The sequence below is a fragment of the Peromyscus maniculatus genome, chromosome 1 (genome assembly GCF_049852395.1).
Source record: "Peromyscus maniculatus bairdii isolate BWxNUB_F1_BW_parent chromosome 1, HU_Pman_BW_mat_3.1, whole genome shotgun sequence".
Lineage (NCBI taxonomy): Eukaryota > Metazoa > Chordata > Mammalia > Rodentia > Cricetidae > Peromyscus > Peromyscus maniculatus.
Window position 1 is genome coordinate 37,690,669 of NC_134852.1, and position 19,567 is coordinate 37,710,235.

The 19,567-nt window shown below is 54.4% G+C and overlaps 1 protein-coding gene across 6 annotated transcripts; it reads right to left on the minus strand.

Annotated features, from left to right (window-relative positions):
• Positions 1–576: 576 nt before the first annotated feature.
• On the minus strand, positions 577–16,385 carry Syt3 (synaptotagmin 3). Of its 6 annotated transcripts, none has more exons than XM_076576149.1 (11): positions 16,297–16,385; positions 15,506–15,654; positions 14,336–14,501; positions 9,667–10,195; positions 7,394–7,769; positions 6,921–7,139; positions 4,866–4,986; positions 4,576–4,747; positions 4,346–4,478; positions 1,686–1,769; positions 577–1,079 (listed from the first exon to the last, which is right to left on the minus strand). In XM_076576149.1, the coding sequence occupies exons 3-10, from the start codon at positions 14,484–14,486 to the stop codon at positions 1,704–1,706; spliced, it is 1,767 nt and encodes a 588-aa protein (XP_076432264.1). In that variant the 5' UTR covers positions 14,487–14,501; positions 15,506–15,654; positions 16,297–16,385; the 3' UTR covers positions 577–1,079; positions 1,686–1,703. The 6 variants fall into 6 exon arrangements, with proteins under 6 accessions (XP_076432264.1, XP_076432266.1, XP_076432272.1 ...); XM_076576151.1 differs by having other exon boundaries at positions 14,336–14,506; positions 16,297–16,373; XM_076576157.1 differs by having other exon boundaries at positions 16,135–16,373.
• Positions 16,386–19,567: the final 3,182 nt, after the last annotated feature.

The following is a 19,567-nucleotide window of genomic DNA, read 5'->3' on the forward strand; positions in this document are numbered from 1 at the left end:
TCCCAAATATGAGGATGCCTAAGAAGGCATGGTCCCCATGTCATCTTCTCAGAAGTCATCTCAGGTGGTTTGGTGGGTCCTGGGTGAGTCCTGTTAATGCCCTCCCCCCACCCCTCCCCCTGCTCCTGCTTCCTTGCTGCTGATAAAGCCCTCATGGAGGAGAACCCACATGACAAGAGATCACTTTCCCAGAATGCTCTGCAACCCAGAGTTAGTTACAGCTAGATTTGGGCAGTTCTAGAATCTCTAGAGGGACAAGATGATTGCATGTGGAGGCCCCTGTCCGAGGTACCTGCCTGCATGTCGTTGCAGGATCTCCAGTGCTGTGGTAGACAGCCCGTATGCAAGAGAGGAAGGCCACCTATTCAGTGCCTGGCTTTACCTGGGATGGAAGGTCCGTGAGAAGCGCACAGGAAATCTCTGTCACTTCATCTCTTATAGTTCAAAATTCTGTTTTGGATTTCATCTGAAAATATCATTTAGAGGCTAAGGCTCGAAGAAATCGCTTAGTGGCCTAGCCCCACACAGTCCCATGCTCCAGCACACCTCCTGGTCCCAGGGAGACAGGAGCCCGGGTGGAAGGACACCCACAGAGTGTGTTTATTTCTGGTGATGATAGCAGCAGCAGAGGGGAATCGGCCAGACGCAGATGGAGGGGGGGGGACACAAGGGATGGACGCTGGAGGGCGTGTCTGTTCAGGGGACAGCAAAGATTGGTCTGTTGACATTCACGGTGAGGTCACGGGCCAGAACAGCAAGACTCGGACAACATCAAAGGGACGGACAGACAGTCAGACAGAGGGATGGGGCAGGGGTCCCCAGACATGCACAACCCCTTGCCTCTAGGGGAACTCTGGGGATAAGAGACAGACAATGGAGGCTGAGAACCTCCCACCCTGAAACAGGGAGCTGGACCTGCGGCCTCCCAGCCTCACACCTCCAGGATAAGGAGGGGCAGGCCCAGGCCGCCCCGCACCAGCAGCTCGGACATTATGGCTTCGAGGAGATGAGTTCACAGTCCGGGCAGGAAGGGATGGGGTCCTGAGGGTACCTGGTCTGATCCCAGGCCTAGACCAGACCTAGAAACAGGAGTGGAAGGGACAGGAGAGGCTGAGAGGTTAGGGAGTAACCACCGCAGCTGTATCAACTGCAAGGAGGGAGGGGTCAGAAGGCCGGCCTCCTCCCTCAGACCCAGGGTCCCGCCCAGCCTCCTCCCTCAGACCCAGGGTCCTGCCCAGCCTCCTCCCTCAGACCCAGGGTCCCGCCCAGCCTCCTCCCTCAGACCCAGAGTCCAGGCCCAGCCTCCTCCCTCAGACCCAGAGTCCAGGCCCAGCCTCCTCCCTCAGACCCAGAGTCCAGGCCCAGCCTCCTCCCTCAGACCCAGGGTCCCACCCAGCCTCCTCCCTCAGACCCAGGGTCCCACCCAGCCTCCTCCCTCAGACCCAGGGTCCCACCCAGCCTCTTCCCTCAGACCCAGGGTCCAGGCCCACCCTCCTCCCTCAGACCCAGAGTCCAGGCCCACCCTCCTCCCTCAGACCCAAGGTCCAGGCCCAGCCTCCTCCCTCAGACCCAGGGTCCAGATCCAGCCTCCTCCCTCAGACCCAGAGTCCAGGCCCAGCCTCCTCCCTCAGACCCAGGGTCCAGGCCCAGCCTCCTCCCTCAGCCAGAGCTCAGAGGCAACCTGCCTTCTCTGGATCTTGCCCTCATTCTGAGTTCTCTTTCTCTGAGAGTCCTTTGCCGCCTTTCGTGAAGCTGGTTAGAGTCTTCTCCTGGAGTTGGGGATGGAAGAGAACAACCACCTTAGCCAGCAGGAAGCTCCTGCCCCCTCCTTCTCTACCTGCTGCCTTCCTGAGTTCCCAGGGGATGTGGGAAGTGATATCACCATCATTCTACCAGTGGGGAAACTGAGGCACAAAAGACAAGTCCCTAAAAATGCAAGAAAGGCAAGGTTATGCAAAGGGGCTACGAGACAGGTCCGGGGCTCAGAAGGCTGAAACTTTGTCCTGGGGTACTGCGGAGCCGGAGAGCAGACCAGCGGGCCGTGGGCAGGGTGGTCTAGGTGGAGGCCATCAGTCTGTGGCCACACACAGCACTGTGGGCTGGGACTCAGGGGCTGCGCCTGCCTCCAGCCAAGGGCACCCTGAGCCTTCTAGCACTGACAATGTGGCTTACTGGAAGTTTCCAGAGAAGTGGAGTGAGCGAGATCATTGGGAAAGTGAATACCCAGGAGTCCACAGCCTCTGTCCTCACAGTGGGACATCTCTCAAGATCTCAGTCACCCTGAGCTCTGGGCCTGGCTGTTCAACCTACTGGAAAAGGGGCGTGTGTGTGTGTGTGTGTGTGTGTGTGTGTGCGTGCGTGCGTGCGTGCGTAGAAAGGAATTGACTCAGGGTTAGGGTTAACCTTAAACTTAGATCAGCCTCACTCCATAGCCCAATCAGACCTGGACCTGACTCCAGGGTGGCTTGAAACCCAAGACGAACGCCTTGTCTTGTCCTCCCAAGGTGTGTCTTACAGTGTGAGCCGTGGCACCCAGTTTATACACTGTTTCAGGGTAAATCTTTCCTTAGAATACCCAAGTAATGGAAAACTACCAAGAAACAAAATTAAAGCCCTGAAATCTACATTAGTCTAAACATAATTTACTGTAGTTTTACTTTCTTGGCTTCAATGAAAGCAAATTTGTCAATATTTTCAAATTGGACATCTTTGCAGAGAAAATGGTCACATTTGACAGTTTCTGTGGACCCATAGGTGAGTGTGAATGTGTGTATGTGTGTGTGTGTGTGTGTGTGTGTGTGTGTGTGTGTGGTGTATACATGTGTGGCTGTGTGGTGGTGTATATGTGCATGACTTGTGTGTTTTGTATGTGTGATGTGTATATATGTGTGCAGGTGCCCACACCTGTTACATGTCTGTGCACATAAATACAGAGGCCAGAGCAGGACGTGGGTCCTCTGTACGTGCCCTCTCCCTATCGCCTTGCGACAGGGGCTCTCCCTGAAGCAGGAGCTCCCCACTTTAGCTCTGCTGGCTGGAAGTGAGCTCCAGGACCTGCCTCTGCCCTCAGCACTGTGGTTCCCGGCATGGCAGCCACGGGTGCTGGGGATTCAGTCCCAGTCCACATGCTTGCCGAGCAAGGGCTCTTAGCCACTGCACCACCTCCCCAGCCACACTTTGTGTTTTGAGATAGTCTTTCACTGGGGCCTAGGGCTCATCATTAGGCTGTGCTGGCTGGCCAGTGAGCCCCAGGCTCCCGTCTCTGCCTCCTCACCGCTGGGGTCTCGGCATGACTCCAGGGCCGACTTTTACCTGCATTCAGGGATTTAAACACGGTCCTCTCGCACAGCAAGAGCTTTACTGACTGAACCGCCTTTCCAGCCCAAGAGAGTACTTGAATCAGCTTCTGCAAGGCTGAGAGGTGGTTGCACAGCTTCTAATACAAAGCAGGCACTGGTAGGGACTGGAGAGGTGGCCTGAGGGTTAAGAGCACGGGCTGCTCTTCCAGAAGACCCGAGTTCTGTTCCCAGCACCCACATGGCCGCTCACAACAGTCTGTAAGTCCTCTTCCAGGGGATCTGATGCCCTCTTCTGGCTCCCACAAGCACTGCACACACATGGTGTGCAGCTGTACAAGCAGGCAGAGCACGAATACACATCAAATACGTTTTTAAAGAAGTGGCCACTGCTGCCCAGTCTCCTCAGCCTGTGTCACCTTCCACTTTGCCCACGTGAACCTCCTTGTAAGCCCCTCCCTAGCGCCCTCTATTCCACGAAGTTCTCCCAGGGCCTGTGCAGAAGGCCTCGTACCTCAGAAGACTCAGACCACAGCCCCTGGGCAAGACACAGACACACAGTGCCCCTTACAATAGACACTGCCCTGTGACCCTGTGACATTTTGTTGTGCTGTTTTGGATTTGTTGTTATTATTGTGTGGTTTGTGTTTCTGCACATGGCAAGAAAGTGCTCTGTTGCCGAGCTACGCCCTCCCGCCTGATATTTTCTTATTCATTAAAAAATTGTTCTCACCCGCTACACCACCATCTACTAATATTCACACCTTGCTCTGAGGGAGAGAAAAAAAAAAGAGGTTTTATCACTCGGTTTCTTCCTATATTTTGTGTTTCGCGTATGTGGGAAAGAACAGCAGCTGGCCACTGCAGAGCACTGAATCCTCACAGCAGCCCTCACCATCGCCGTTAGTCACAGGCCGGTGTCCCCGGAAAGGAAGCGGAGGAGTGGGAGGCTGGGGGACTTGCCTGCAGCCCGCGGTAAGTCAGACACAGCCGCGGGGGCCTCACTGAACCCCTAGTGCCCATGCGCGACAGCAGGGGCCTCAACTCACCTCCACTAGCTGGTGCCAGTGCTCCACAGGCTTGCGAGGGTTAGCCAGCATCTCTGCCCAGTGTTCTCTGCCATGTGGGTCCGCAGCCTCCGGGCCCACGCGACACACACCGATCACCTCGTTGTGGCCGATGCTGGGGATTGGGGAAGTGATTTACCGGAAAGGTCAGCGGAGGGAGCCGGCCACCCCCCACCCCGGCTTGCCTGCCCCACCTCGCGGGTGCCTCTCACCAGTCATAGTCTACCACTGCGATGCTGAGCCCCACATTCTCCACACTCTCCGGAGCCACGTCAAACACCAGGGCCTCATTATATGTGGGGTTCAGCGTGTTCTTCTTAATGGAGGTCTTCCGTTTCTTCAGACGTCGCCCCTCACTGATCAGAGAGGCCTTCACATAGGGGTCTGTGCAGAGAAGCCAGGGGACTGAGCAGAGGCCTCTGCCCTCAGGCCCAGGGGTCCCGGCCTTAGCCCTCTGGTCTCAGACCCTGTCCTTCTTCCTCAGGCCTCAACCCGGACACACCTGAGAAACCAGTGAGGTCCATTGCTTTGAGGTTAGAGGCTTTGATGATGGTCACGGTGAGGCGCCCCGCCGTGGGGAGGTAGCAGAGTGAGAAGTTGAGCTCCCCAAGATCGGCCTTTTCCTGCAGTGGGGACAGAGGGCGGCCTGTGACTCCCTCTCCACCCTGCCTCCTCTTTGCTCTACTGTTAGGTTCCCATGCACTGAGCAGTCTGACTCTGGGCCAAGGCTCCATAGCTCCCCGCCACAGCTGTTCCCTACCATCAAAGCCTGTTTTGTTCTCTAGAGAAGAGGGCGGGACACGGAGACCAGGAGAGGGAGAGAGGGAGTTGACAAGAGAGAGACAGAAACTGAGAGACAGAAAGAGAGAGAGGTATAAAGATTGGAGAGAGACAGAAACACAGAGAAATGGGCAGAGAGAGAGAGACAGACAGACAGACACTCAGACCGGCCGACCTGGGGGTGGTGGCAGGAGAGACAAAGACCAAAATAGAGAGGCAGCTGGAGACTGAGATAGAGGCCTAGAGAGAGGGGGGCAATCACGGCAGGTATAAATCACCAGAGGACCAGGGCCCAGTATCAGGGGGCCACAGGGGCTGGTGAGACAAGGGGCTTTGAAGCGGGGAGGGAAGGGTTTCACGGGCAGAAGCCTTGACAGCAGTGAGCAGCCTGAGCAGGGCCTGAGTCAGTGTGGGTCGGAGGCTGGAGGCCCTGGCGCATGGGGCCACGGCGCTCCGGCCACCGCTTCATTGTGAAGGGTCCGGAAAGGAGCAACTGGCCTCCCGGAAGCTTCATTCTGCTCTGCGGGTGTCTCCTGTGCTCTGCGGGAATCTTCTGTCCTTGAGCAATACAGGCCAGGGGGCTCTGGGGGGGGCTCTGTCTTTTCTCCTTAAGGCCTCCAGCTACCAACCCTGTCCCCTCTGACTGACTGACTGCTCCCACCTCGGCACTTGCTTCTCTAGAGCTCTGTCTCTCCTTCTCCCTCCCCATTCTGGTGAGTGGAGGAGTGGAGCCCTCGGGTGAGGAGCAGGAGGATGGGTGAGACAGGTGGAGGTAGAGTGAAGCCCTCACGTGGGGCACCTCAGCTGGCAGCAGGGTGAACGTGAGTTCCTGGAAACAGAGCCTGAAGACAAGCAAGCTGACCATGACCATGACCATGACCATGACCATGACCATGACCATGACCATGACTCCCTACGGAAGAGCTGCCAGCACCTGCCTCCACCACATCCCTGACAGCTGAGGACACTGGGTCTCAGAACTGCCCTTTTCCTGATAGGAGGATATTCTTGTCTCACCCCTCAGCCCCTGGCTTCCCCAAACTGGTAGGAATTGTGGCTAGGAATTGGGTGTGAGGCCTAAGGACCAAGGGCCAGAACACTCAGCCAGGCCTGGGCATGACATTGGGGCTGCAGAGGCGTGAAAGGCCTCCTCACAGCAGAAGGCATAAAATCCGGGGATCAGGGCTCTGGACTCTTGGATCTGATGCTGGGAAAAGTGGGGGGAACCCACTACCTAAGATGTGAGAAGACCCAGGTAGCAGGACTCCAAAGGAACCCCAAAAAGACAGAGGGAAAGAATTTGAAAGGGTTTGAAGAATTAAGAGCTTCAGAGAGGAAGTCTGGAAATGAACAAGAGGATGTTGGGATGAGTTGGATAGTGACATCTGGGCCAGAGGGCAGAAAGTCACAGGGATGCATTGAGAAGTCCTGAGATATTCGGGGGGCGGGGGAATCTAAGCCCAGGGCCTGACAATAGTGTTTCATAAAGTTGAGGAGGGCAGAGACACCCCCCCCCCCCCAGGTCCCTCTACCATCTAGCTTCTGTGTCTGCAATATTCCCTGCAAAATAATGCTTGTAACACTCAGGGCTGGGAAGTGGGGAGGCCGTGAGTCCCAGGGTGAGGAGAGTGACAGCGGGGGACCTGAGGGTACCGAGGGGAAGAGTTGGTGCAGGGGCCCATTGTGAGTCCCAGGGTGAGGAGAGTGACAGCGGGGGACCTGAGGGTGCAGAGGGGAAGAGTTGGTGCAGGGGCCCATTGTGGATGCAGCCACTGACCGAGCCACCCTCCAGGATGTCCCTCCACAGCGGGCGGTCGGGGGGCTGCTCAGCCAGTTCCAGCAGGTTGTCCAAAACCACCTGGCCAATGAGATCGTGCCGCGAGAAGCGGTCAAAGTCATAGACGCTGAAATGCAGCTTGCGCTGGGCCAGCTCAGCCAGGGGTACCGAGAACTGAAACGTCTCGTTGAAGACAGGGTTCAGCGTCTTCCTGTGCACCTGGGGGATGGAGGCAGAGACAGGCAGGATGTACACTGGCCTTGTTCCTAGAATCATGTGCTCCATGTCTATCCCAAGCATCCTGTCCTAGCCTCCTCCCTCAGACCCAGGGGTCCAGGCCCTTACCCTCCTCCCTCAGACCCAGGGATCCTGACCTCAGCCCTCCTCCCTCAGACCCAGGGGTCCTCCCTAGCTCCCTTCCTCAAACCTGGTGGATCCCCCTCACACTGTGAACCCTTCCTCCTTGCCCTGACCTTGGTCTGGAATTTCTTTTTGCGATCAGGCAGCAGGTAGATCTTGACATAGGGGTCTGAGAACCCATTGGAGTCCTTTGCTGGGAGGTCCAGGGCCTGCAGGATCCGCACCACAAGCTGGTCAGAGCCATAGAGATACCGCAGGGCAAAACTGATGCGCCCACAGGGTGCCCCTGCCTCCCCAGAGCCCCCGCCGCCTCGCCGGCCACCAGGTCCAGTGCCCTGGTACAGCTCTGGCTTGATCTGACCGATGAGCTTGGCTTTCTCTTCGCCGCCCGGCAAGGGTAAGGGCAGTGCAGGCGGCCGCTCCTCGCTGCTCGGGTCTGCTTGGGTGGTCAGAGTCTGCTGGGTGAGGGGCCGGGGCAGGGCTGGGTACCTGTGTGCCAGGAGGAGAGGCAGATGAGGTTCAGATCTGATTCCCTGTGATTCCCAGCCAGGGGTAATCCTGTCCTCAAATGGATAAGACACTTGTGCTTCCTGAGGCTCAGTTTCCCCATCTACAGCAGGGTGTTACCACATTTCTAAACTAGCTCTGGCCAGAGCTAAAGGTCATCAGGACTTAAGTTGGTGGCCAGAATGACTTCTTCATTCCGATACCCCACCCAGATCCTCAAAGTCATCTTCCGCAGACCTCGCTCTCCCTAGCCTGTCACTGTTCTCTGTGGCCATGGCTTGTTCTTGGCTGAGCCTGTCCTCTGCCTGCCTGGGCTACTGGCCTTCATTTCTTCCCGCCCTGTAGATGGCTCAAGAGTTGGCACCTTTCCCCTTGGCTCACATCCCTGCTGTGGCTCTTCAGTGCCCTCAGGACACAGCCTTACACCTGCCACTTCCAGCCTTGAATGGCTGGTGTCTGCAGCTTCATGTCCCAGGCTTTGCCCGCGGAGAACTTGGTCTCTTCTGTTGCCGCTTTCTCCTGCCTGAAATGACTGTGTACACACCCCACCTGCACATCTGTCCCTGAAATGACTGTGTACACACCCTACCTGCACATCTGCCCCTGAAATGACTGTGTACACACCCTACCTGCACATCTGTCCCTGAAATGACTGTGTACACACCCTACCTGCACATCTGTCCTTGAAATGACTGTGTACACACCCTACCTGCACATCTGTCCCTGAAATGACTGTGTACACACCCTACCTGCACATCTGTCCCTGAAATGACTGTGTACACACCCCTCCCTGCACATCTGTCTTCGCTTCCCCACCTCGTGAATGTCTATCAAGGTACCTCCACCTCCAGGAAATTCTCAGCTTCCTCCAAGCATGGGCTGGGATCTCCTTGGGGCTCTTGGCAGTGCCCAGAGCTGCTTTCCTGTCTTCCTAGCGTGTACCCCTTGGACTGTCAGAGCCCCGAGGGTGGAGACCTGGGGCACAGCATGCATCTCAGGCCCAGCTCCTACCAGACCCTAAGCTTACATGCACAGAATGAGGAAGAACGAGAATGGTCAGGTGAACACTGGGTCCAGGTTATAATCACAGCTTACACTGAATGGGATCAATAATTGCCTACACCTCAGAAACCACACCCCTGTCCCCCAGAGACTGAACCTAGGGCTTTCTGTAAGCTAGGCCAGAGCTCTTCTGCAGAACCACGCCATTGCACCTCACTGAGGGATCACTCCTTTACTGGGGAATTCTGGGCAGGTGCTCTCCCACTGAGATACATCCTAGCTTTCTTTTAAAAAAAAAAAAAAAAAAAAAAATTTAAGACTAGGTTTCGCCAGGCAGTGGTGGCGCACACCTTTAGTCCCAGGATGCAGGAGGCAGAGCTAGGCAGATCTCTGTGAGTTCGAGGCCAGCCTGTCTACAGAGCGAGATCCAGGACAGGCACCAAAACTACACAGAGAAACCTCGTCTTGAAAAAACAAAAAACAAACAAACAAACAAACAAAAAAAAAAAAAAAACCACCACAAAAAAAACAAAAGAAAAAACCAGGTTTCGCTAAGTGCCAGGCCAGTCTCAAATTTTAGATCCTTCTGTCTCAGCCCGTGAAATGGCTGGGATACCATGTACACTACTATGCTAGCTTGTAAACCTGGATTCTTGTCTCCAGGCTGCTTCTGTATCTGGACCCAGGAACCCAAGGCCCTGCTCCTTTCCTCTTTAGTCCAGGAGTCTAGGCCTCAGTCCCATCCTCCCTAGGATCCAGGAGTCCATACCCCACTACCTGTCCTGACCCTGATCTCAGGAGAGCCAAGGATAAGAACAAGACAGAGGAGAGAAGCAGAGTCTCAGGGTGAAGCGCCCAGCCCAACACCTTTTCTCACCTGGTGGTAGGTGCTAGACTTGTGACCTGCTGATGAGACTGGGCACTGGGCAAGCCCCCACCACTGGGAGGCAGCAGGAGCAGCCCAGAGCCCGTCCCACCCTCAGAAGGCAGCTCTGGGGATGTCTGGCTTGGTTTGACCCCAGCGGCTACCACAGAGGCCACAGCAGCCTCTGGATATGAGTCCATGTCCAGGTAGGAAGGTTCTGGAGGCTCGGCACCCCCAAGACCACCTGGCTCCAGCAGCTCGGCAAAGGGTGGGTGGTGGGCTGTGTGGGCATGATGGTGTGGGCCACCCAGCAGGGGATGGCCACCTAGGCTGGCTCCCAGGTGGTGCCCACCACCTCCTACTAGGCCTGCCAGCCCAACCCCAGGGGCTAGGTCTTTGCGCAGGGGGCCACCGCCCACTGCCGAGCCTCCTTTGTCCCTCCAGGGCACCCAGCACAACTTCCAGGACACGAAGAGAGAGACACCCAAGAGGACGATGCCACAGAACGTCACGATGACTGACAGCAGGCTCACGGAAATGTCTGGAAAGAGTGAAGAGAGAGGTCAGGGGTCATGAGGGGTCAGTGCTGTCCCAAGAATATCTGGCACGTACTATCCTGAGTATCTTCCCACTGTGACTGAGTGTGAACCCCATGCTTCGTCTGTGGTCACACTGCTACACAGTGGTTACTTCGCAGAGGCCGTGGGGTTTCCCTTCACATTCTGTAGGCAGCAGGTGACAGATTGGAGATGAAAGTCCCGGAGACTGTCTCCAGGGTTTGTTCTCTCCACCAATAGCTCATGTTGCTTCTCTGCATAGCAAACTTCTGAAGGACAAGACCCCCAAAAGTTTGGAGAGCATCTAGGAAAAGCTGTCTGTCCTTGGGAATGAGTCAACGCCGCTCTCTGTTGCAGCGGACAGTAACGAAGGCAAACGACAGAGTACAACAGCAACATTTGCTGAGATGTGACCATGGAACTGACACCCCAGGGCACCCTGGGAGACCCACGATGACATAGTCAGTCCAGTTTTGACAACAGGAAGTGGAGGTCCAGACAGGATGTGATCCATGGGGACTGGGGAGATACTCAGTGAGTGAGGTCCTTGCTCACAAGTGTGACAGCTGAGTTTGCATCCCCAGTGCCTGCACAGGAAGGCTGGGCAGGGCGGCACACCGGGCAGGGCGGCACACCGGGCAGGGGGGCACACCGGGCAGCGCGGCACGTGCTTGCAATCCCAGCGCCGGGGAGGCAGGGGAAGGTGCATCTTTAGGAGCTTGCTGGCCAGTCAGCCTAGCCTGCTGGGTAAATGAGTGAGTCTGTTTCAAAAGACAAGGTGGACAGTGCCTGAGAAATAACATCTGTGATTGACCTCTGGCCTGCTGTGCAAGTGGGCACACACACACACACACACACACACACACACACACACACACACACACTCCACAGGTGCCATACTTCAAAACCTATGTTCTTACTTTCACACCTCAGTACTGCTTGATGAACAGTGGCCCTAGAGAGACTTCCTTATTCAAATCATCATCTCATGACTGCTGTCACATGATATACACACTAATTGGTACCTTCTGAATGCCCTTAACATGCTGCCATGTTTTGCTGAGAAAGCCCAGCATGGCCCATTTCTTACAGCCAATGTTTTGTGGCACTCTCAGTAATTAGTACTAGGAGTGGGGTTTTGTGGATCCTTTAGTAAACTCTCCAGGCTGTGAGGATTTATTTTGGAGGTGACTCCTGGGATTGGAGGTAGAATAAGGATGAGACCTTGCTCTATCTATATGGAGAACCATGGTGGGTGGGGGCAGGTAACTCAGCCATTGCCACCTGGGACATCCAACTGTAACTGCTGTGTTTAAGGAACACTCCAGAAAAAGGAAGCACCTCCTAGTTCTAGATCACTTGGTGAAGCCAAAGCAGGGTGTAACATTAATCCTCATGCTCCTGTGTAACCTACATGTGATATATTCCATCTCCCAGCTGAGAAGACTGAGGCTGTGAAAAAGAGGGGAGTCTCAGGAACATGTGCCAGGCATTGGTGTCCTGCCACCTCCCTTAGGGTGTTCCTGTCCAAGTGGTCACCCCACCCCACCGAGAGTCCTAAATACTACTGGAAACCAGAGTCCAGGATTTTAGCAACTTTTGTACATAGGAGGCACCAGGCCATCAGGTTCATAGAGGAAACTGGCCAGATGCTTCTAACATTGCCAGTGCAGGATCCCTGCTGTGAATATGACTCTATATAAATAAAACACTGATGGCCAGTGGCCAGACAGGAAGTATAGGTGGGACAAAGAGAAAAGAAAATTGGGAAAACAGGAAGAAGGGGGGAGAGACACTGCAGCCACCACCAGGACAAGCAACATGTAAAGATGCCGGTAAGCCACCAGCCACGTGGCAAGGTATAGATTTATAAAAATGGGTTAATTTAAGATATAAGAACAGTTAACAAGAAGCCTGCCACGGCCATACAGTTTGTAAGCAATATAAGTCTCCGTGTTTACTTGGTTGGGTCTGAGCGGCTGTGGGACTGGCGGGTGACAGAGATTTGTCCTAACTGTGGGCCAGGCAGGAAAACTCTAGCTACAGATCCCCATCCCAGAGAACTCTGGATCCTCCAAGCCTCTCCAGCTCCCCATGCCTGTCTGCACAGCACAGGGGGTGGATGTCCAAGGCAGCTGTGGACCTAGAACAGACAACACACTCTGCCCAAGCCTGATCAGCCCCTAGGGAGCTCTAAACTCTTGAGATGTCCTCCTTGCTTGCTTGAGCCACGCTGGGCAGTTGATGGTAGTGCTAAATTATGTTGGGAGCTATGGGCCATCAGCTCACACTCTGGAAGGGCTAAGATGAAGGGCTGCCAGCCACACAGACAGCCCACCACATCTACCTGGGACGGTGGCTCTTCATTGTCAAGTTGGCTAGATTTAGAATCACCTAGGAGCTAGGTGTGGGTGGCCCATGTCTGTCTGTCATCTCAGCACCTAGGGGGCTGAGATAGGAGGATTGCTCTGAGTTTAAGGCCAGCCTGGGCTACATAGTGAGTTCTAGGCCAGTCTGGGTTACAGAGAGAGACGTTTTATCAGCACGCAGAACAACAAGCCCTGGGGAGGCGACTCAGTCAGCCAAGTGTCTGTCCTACAGGCACAGGGCCTCAGTTCGCTCTCCAGAGCCCACATGACACCAGCCAGGAGTGGTGGTGCACACCTGTCATCCCAGTGCCCACAGACACAGACACGCAGATCTCTGGGGCTCACTGGCCACTCAGCCTAGCCTACTTGGTGAGTCCAAGGCTGACGAGAGACCCTGTCTCAAAAAATTAAAAGGTATGTGTCAGCAGTTAAGAACACTTGCTAATCTTGCAGAAGACCTGGGTTTAATTCCTAGTACCCACATGGTACTCACGACCATCTGTAGCTCCAGTTCCAGGGGACCTGACAGGCTCTTTTGGCCTCTGTGGGCACCAGTAGGTATGTGGTGCACAGACATACATGCAAGTAAAATATATAGACACATAAAATACAAATTAAAAAAGGATGGCTCCTAAAGAGTTCTCTGACTTCCAAATGCACTCGTGTACATGCGCGCGCGCGCGCGCGCACACACACACACACACACACACACACACACACACACACACACACACATATCCCAGCAGCAAACGCCTAAGAGCCTGAAGCACACCTCTGCACATGTGAGGGCATTTCCAGAGAGGATTCTTGGAGGGGAGACCCACCTAATGCAGCCAGCACTGGCTTGTGGGCTAGAGGCCCAAATGCAATAAAAGAAGAAACAAGCGCCAGCATCCCCAGGATCCTCTGCTTCCTGTCAGCCATGATGCCTGTGCTGCTGTGCCCAGTGCCTTCTCAACACGGTGGAGTTACACCTCCAAACCCATGAGCTAAGTAAATCTTTCCTTCTTCGTTTCCACCAGGAATTTGGCCACAGCGGTGCAAAAATTAATGAATAAATCACATGACCAAACTCAAACAAAACCCCTAAATACTAAAGTTTTGGGGAGCTTCTCTGGTGGGTAATGTGTCACATACAGTGATGGGAGAATTAAAGGTGACCTGTGACCTCAAAGGAGAAAGCACTGGACAGTCATTCCTGATGCTTCCTGAACTCTGCACCCCTCCCTGCCCCCTCACCAGCCCCCTGCTTTTGGCTGGTTTAGTCTGTAGCTTTGGGGCATAATTAATTCTCTCAGAGCTGGGTATGGTGGTTCACATCTGGAATCCCAGCATCTGGGAGACTGAGGCAGGAGGATTGTTTCAAGTTTAAGACCAACTTGGACTCCATAAGGCCCTATCTGATATCACCTCAACCCTCTCCTCACCTAAAAAAAAAAAAAAAAAAAAAAAAAAAAAAAAAAAGAGGGAAATAAAAAGATTCATGATTTCTGAAGGAGATATTTGGTGGCCATAATTAGGGGGGAGGAAGTCTCCAATTCCAAGGTCAGGAGTTAGATGGACCAAACACAGAGCTATTTCTCCCAGTTCAGCGATTTAGACAAAGCAGCAGCAGGCAAGACAGAGGCAAGACTCAGTGGGGCCATCCACAGGGCATGGGAAGTTGAGCAGCCCCTGCTCTGACCTTCCCAGAGTCTTTGCTGCTGTGGAGCTGGGTAGAAGGCAGTGGCCGCTGCGGACAGCTGGGGTTCTGACCTGCATCCGGACCCCGGGGATAGCCTCTGATTCGCAGTTCGTTGAACTCTTGGCACCTGTCGTTGGTATCAGCATCCCGGATCCGGGCACAGAGGTCTGAGACCAGGATGAGGGCCCGCCGACAGAGGTCATCTTCATAGTCCCCAGACATAATGGCCACGTGGTCCTACGCTTGAGAGTGGGGTGGGAGAGCTGCAGACGGGGGCAGGAACGGTCGCAGGGGCAAGGAAAGGAAGCTAGAGGGAGAGGGACTGGTAAAGGGCAGAGGTCAGAGGGTGGCAGCTCAGGGCAGGATTGGAGGATGGAAACGACACACAGGTGCTAAGGACAGTTCTTGGGATCATGATCCAATGAGAGGCACCAAGGAGCAAACAGATCAACAGAGCCGCAGCAAAAGGTGGGTACTCTCAGACTAAAGGAAGGAAGTCAGGGCAGGCACAGTGGAAGGAGGAGGCAGCCACCCGGAGTCGACGCTTGGCGGTGGCAGGTAAAAGCACTGGGGGCAGGTGGAACAGCTTTGGTGGGAGGCTCAGGGTGGGAAGCTGCTGGAGGGTTGGAGGAGAGAGAAAGAGTGACAGAAACGGGGAGCAGAAACCTCAAGTTGAGGGAAGGGGAGATAAGAGAGATGGAGATAAGAGAGAGACCAGAGAGAGAGGGCTAAGTGAAGTCCAGTAGTCAGGGGACGATGCACACAGAACGTGGAGCGCGTTCAGGTTGGTAACGGCATGTACTTCATTATATCCAAGACATGGTGGAGAGAGGGAGGGAGAGAGAAAAGGAGAGAGAGAGAGAGAGAGAGAGAGAGAGAGAGAGAGAGAGAGAGAGAGAGAGAGAGAGAGAGAGAGAGAGCGAGAGAGAGCAGGAGTGTGGGCAGAATACCTTCCAAAGAGAGACAGGTAGCTCAGAAGAGAGAGAAGATGCTGGATCCCTGGTCCGACAGCCAGACAATGGCTGGAGACCTCAGACACAAGGCGAGAGAAGAGAGTTGGGCGCATAGACAGACAGACACTTGGTCAGAAAAAAGAGAACAGGATCGAGAGATGGAGGTGGGAGAGGAGAGAGGACACAAGGTTTGGGGCTAGACATCAGACATGGGAAAGGGGGCCCGGAAAGAGTCAGGTGAAGGGGGGCTGCTGAGGAAGACTCCCATTCGGCCAGGGTCAGACTCACCTGTGCTTAACCCTGCCTTGTCCTGGGTGGCAGCCGAGGTGGCGGAGGGCGGTAGCCCATGGGGGTTGCAGGGTGGACGAGTCTAGCCGCTGCGGACCGGTCCCCCACGCTTGCCAGGTGGATGGAAAGAAGGAGGGCTGGTGTCTAATCTGGGGACCCAAGCCAGGAAGGGAAAAAAAATCAGCCCAAGCTTTGCATCTTGCCCTACCTGAAGTAGCTGCGCGACCCCAGGTGACCCCAGAGAGGTCCAGCCGCCCCCTCCCACCTCCTGGCCCCCAGTAGCGTGTTAAACACTTAGGGACTACAACTCCCAGTAGGTCTTGCTGCTAGTGCTACTGCGGCTTCATCGCACCGGAGCTGCAAGGGCTGCTGGGAGTTGAAGTCTTTAATGTATCTCTGGGCTGCAGAAGATGAGTTTTTTTTTTTTTTTTTTTTTTGAGAGGAGGGTGTTGGAAGGGTTAAAATGTCAGAGTCCCGAGACGCTGCAGGAGAGGTGAACGGGGTCCAGGACCTCGAGGGGTCACGTGGCTCTAATCCTTAGGGGCCATGGGATGGGTCACCGATCCCAAGGCCCTGGGGATGGGTGGGCGAGGGGTGGAGTGCACCCAGGTGTTTGGGATCAGGATCACCTTTTTTCCAGGGCCACGTGCCCCTCCCCCGGGGCGTCCAGCTGGCACTGCAGACTCCAACTCCCCAGTTCCAGATGTGCCCCTTTTTGCACCGACCTCTTCGGGGCCGCCCCCTTGGGATGAGGCTAGGGCGGGGGCGGGGAGGGGGAGGGGCGGACTCACCGGAGCCGCGGTTGCTGCAGCCCAGGGCGCGCGCCCGCCCGCCGCGGTGCCGCCTGGCTCCTCCCTGCCCCTGTCGCAGCTCCTCGGCTCCTCCCCACGCCACTCCCCCCCTCCCCGCCAACCCAAAAGCCAAAATTGCTATGCCTGCGGTGTGCACCTCCCTGGACTCTGGCTGCACGGTTCCACCCAGTTCAAGGCCACCTGAGGGACCCAGAAGACTAGGACTCCCAAGTCCCAGGCCACAAATACTCCGTCCTCTAAAGAGCAGGGCGTCAGGGTTTGCAGCTAAGCAGGCAAGAATGAAAAGCTGGCCACAGGAGGTCTCAGGTCTGAAGTAGAGCCACAGGCACTAGATTTGAATCCTGCCCTAGTTCCCTTGAGACTTGAAGCATCCCAAATCCTGATGTCCAGCAAAATACGATGGAATTACCTCCTCAGGGATGTAGCCTGAGAAACCAGTAAATGTGCATCAAGCCCTGGCACCAGGTAGGTGCTAACAATTACTTATGGGCAGGAAGCATCGGGTTTTGCCACGTTAACCCCAGCTAATGATAATCGCTGCTCACCATTACCAATGTAATGAGTTAAGAGCTTTGAAGACATCTTTTCATGGAATCTTCACTTTGGCATAGGGATGAGTGCAAGCATGTTATTCCCATTTCACAGAACAACTGAGGCCAATGGAGATCCAATCCCTCGGATGGGGTCCTGATCTACACAACAGCAGCCCAGACGGCTGGCTTGGAGGTCTCTGTCTCACCCATTGCTATTGTCCTCCCCCCCCCCCCAACCAGTTACACAAAATAAACACACCCTCCAACGAAAGACCGACCGATTGCTGCCAGGCCTGAGGGCAGAGGTCACAGCCAGTCACTCTGGATGGTGACGGGGGAGAGCAAGTTTCAGCCTGGGCTACAAATGAGTTCAAGGCCAGTCTCTGTAGATGAGTGAGACCCTGTCTGAAAATAACAAGAGGGCTAGGGTGTGGCTCAGCAGTACAGCAGCTGCCTGGAATCCTCCAGTGAGGACCTGGGGACGTTGCTCAGAAGCAGAGCCCCTACCTAGAATCCTGTCCTGTGAGTGGCTGGGGGCGTGGCTCAAGAGTAGAGCCCTTGTTTAGTAGAATCTCCCAGTGAGGAGCTTGGACTATATATAGCCCAATGGAAGAGTGTTTGCTTAGTATGTCTGAGACCTTGGGTTCAATGTAACCCTTTCAACTAGATTGCCTGCCTCCACTGTAACCTATACAGCAGTCATCAGAAGCCTCCAAAAACATTCCTGGCTCCATCCAGGGTCCCACGCTTATGTTTCTAGCACCCTCTTACAGTCTGAGCAGGCATGCATGGGTGTCTGCCCACCAAAGGTGTGACTGGCCTTCATGGCTTGTCTCAAGCAACTCATCCCAGCCATACAGCTCAGCCCGACCAGGGTTCAGGAGAAATCCATCCTGCGGGGGGACACAGGCGGTGACATACACACTCAGAAATGTGCACACAGATGGGCTTGCTAGCTTCGCATGACACATTTCCAAAGAAACACTGTGAGTCTGAGGCAGCCAGCATCCCGCGGCAGCTGCAGCAAGAACTAGCCGTCTGTGCAACTCGGGAAAACACATTTGTGTTCAAACGCCAGCTCAGCACAGGACACAACCCTGGGTGGGTTTGTTTCTAACTGCCTTAGTTTCCCTCTTTATAAATGAGGAAGATTTTTACATTAAAAACACTTTTTGGATACCAGGTTTTACTATGGAGCCCAGACCAGACGAGAACTAGCAACCCTGTTCCCTCAGCTGAGTTACTAGAATTACTAACCTGTGCTCCTACACCCCTGCCCCAAAGATGATAATCGGTTCATGTGTGTGCAAGTATGTGTGTGTGAATGCATGCGCATGTATGTGCAGATGTCAGGGTGCCATCTATCTTTTTATACTCTTGGTTGTGAGCTTAACCTTTAACGGCTGAGCCACCTCTCCAGCCCCATCTTGTTTGTTTTTTTTTTTTTATACCCCGCCCCCCACCACCCCTCCCCATCTTGTTTTTTGGGACAAGGGCTCACCAAGTAGGCTAGGCTGGCCGGCCTGTGAGTCCCACGGATCCACCTGCTTCTACCACTCAGAGCTGCTATTAAAGGTGGGCGCAACCACAGCTGGACTTGTTAATGAGGGTTCTGGGGCTCAAATGTAACACATTTGCACAGGAAGCACTTTACTAACAGTTTTATTCCAGCCCTGATAATGATGATTAAAAAATGAGATACTACATCATTTTGAAGATTAAATTAAATTACCCTGAGTCCTGCCTTCCTAGTTACCCAGTGAGAGCAGGGGATGTAGCTCAGTAGTAGAGTACCTGTCTAGTAACCCTCAGGTAAGGGGCTGAGGGCGTGCTCGGTGGTAGAACTCCCTGGTGAGGAGGGGCGAGGGCTCAGTGGTAGAGCGGAAATGCTTTCACGGTTAGTATTTAGTGTTGTCATAACTAGTGGTTATACTTGTTGGTTTAATCCTTAACTGCATTTGACAAGTGAGAAAATGGAGGGTCCTAGAAGGCAAGTACCATGCCCACCCTCACAGACGGGAAGTGGCTGGGCTAATCGGAAAGTTACTTTGGGTCTCAATGTGGAGCCTTGATTTTATATGCATCTGGGATATTAGAGGACCTTGGGTGTTATTGCCACTGGGTGTGAGGAATGGGAACCAGGAACTAGAGTGAGCTGGCCACCTTCATCCTATTCGACTTAGCAGAAAAGTAAGTAATACAGTTCATCGGTTCATCAGTTCTTTCCAGGAGGACAAGATGGCTTACCGGGTGACGGAGCTGGCCACCAAGCCTGATGTTCTGAGTTTGCTCTGACATCCCCAAGTTACCCTCTGGTCTACACATGTATGCCATGGCATGCACGTGTCCACCGCACAAAAGGTACAATGAATGAACTATTTTTTAAAAATTTAAAAACGCTAACATTGAGAGCACTGGCTGAGGAGACAGCCGAGGGCCTCCTTGGGACTGTGAAGAGAAGTCCAGGGTGTCGAGCGCCGAGAAAGACGTCAAGGAAGGCGTCTGGACACACGAGCTGACCTCGGAGGAGTGGTGGGGTCTAAGCAGGAGGAGGTGAAGGGAGGGTGTGGTGTCTGAATGAGAATGGTCTCCACAGCTCAGACGTTTCAATACTTGGTTCCCCGCCAGTGAAACTGTTTGAGAAGGATGGGAAGTGGCCTTGCTGGAGTCGGTGTGGCCTCACTGGAGGCAGTGTGCCACTGAGGGTGGGCTGTAAG

Excerpts from the sequence above, each read along its gene's own strand:
- Syt3 (XM_076576149.1), bottom strand. The coding sequence starts at position 14,486 with ATGTCTGGGGACTATGAAGATGACCTCTGTCGGCGGGCCCTCATCCTG. Across the intron at positions 7,770-9,666 it reads AGTCTAGCACCTACCACCAG|GTACCCAGCCCTGCCCCGGC; the intron begins GTGAGAAAAGGT and ends CCTGGCACACAG. Across the intron at positions 4,987-6,920 it reads ACATCCTGGAGGGTGGCTCG|GAAAAGGCCGATCTTGGGGA; the intron begins GTCAGTGGCTGC and ends TCCCCACTGCAG.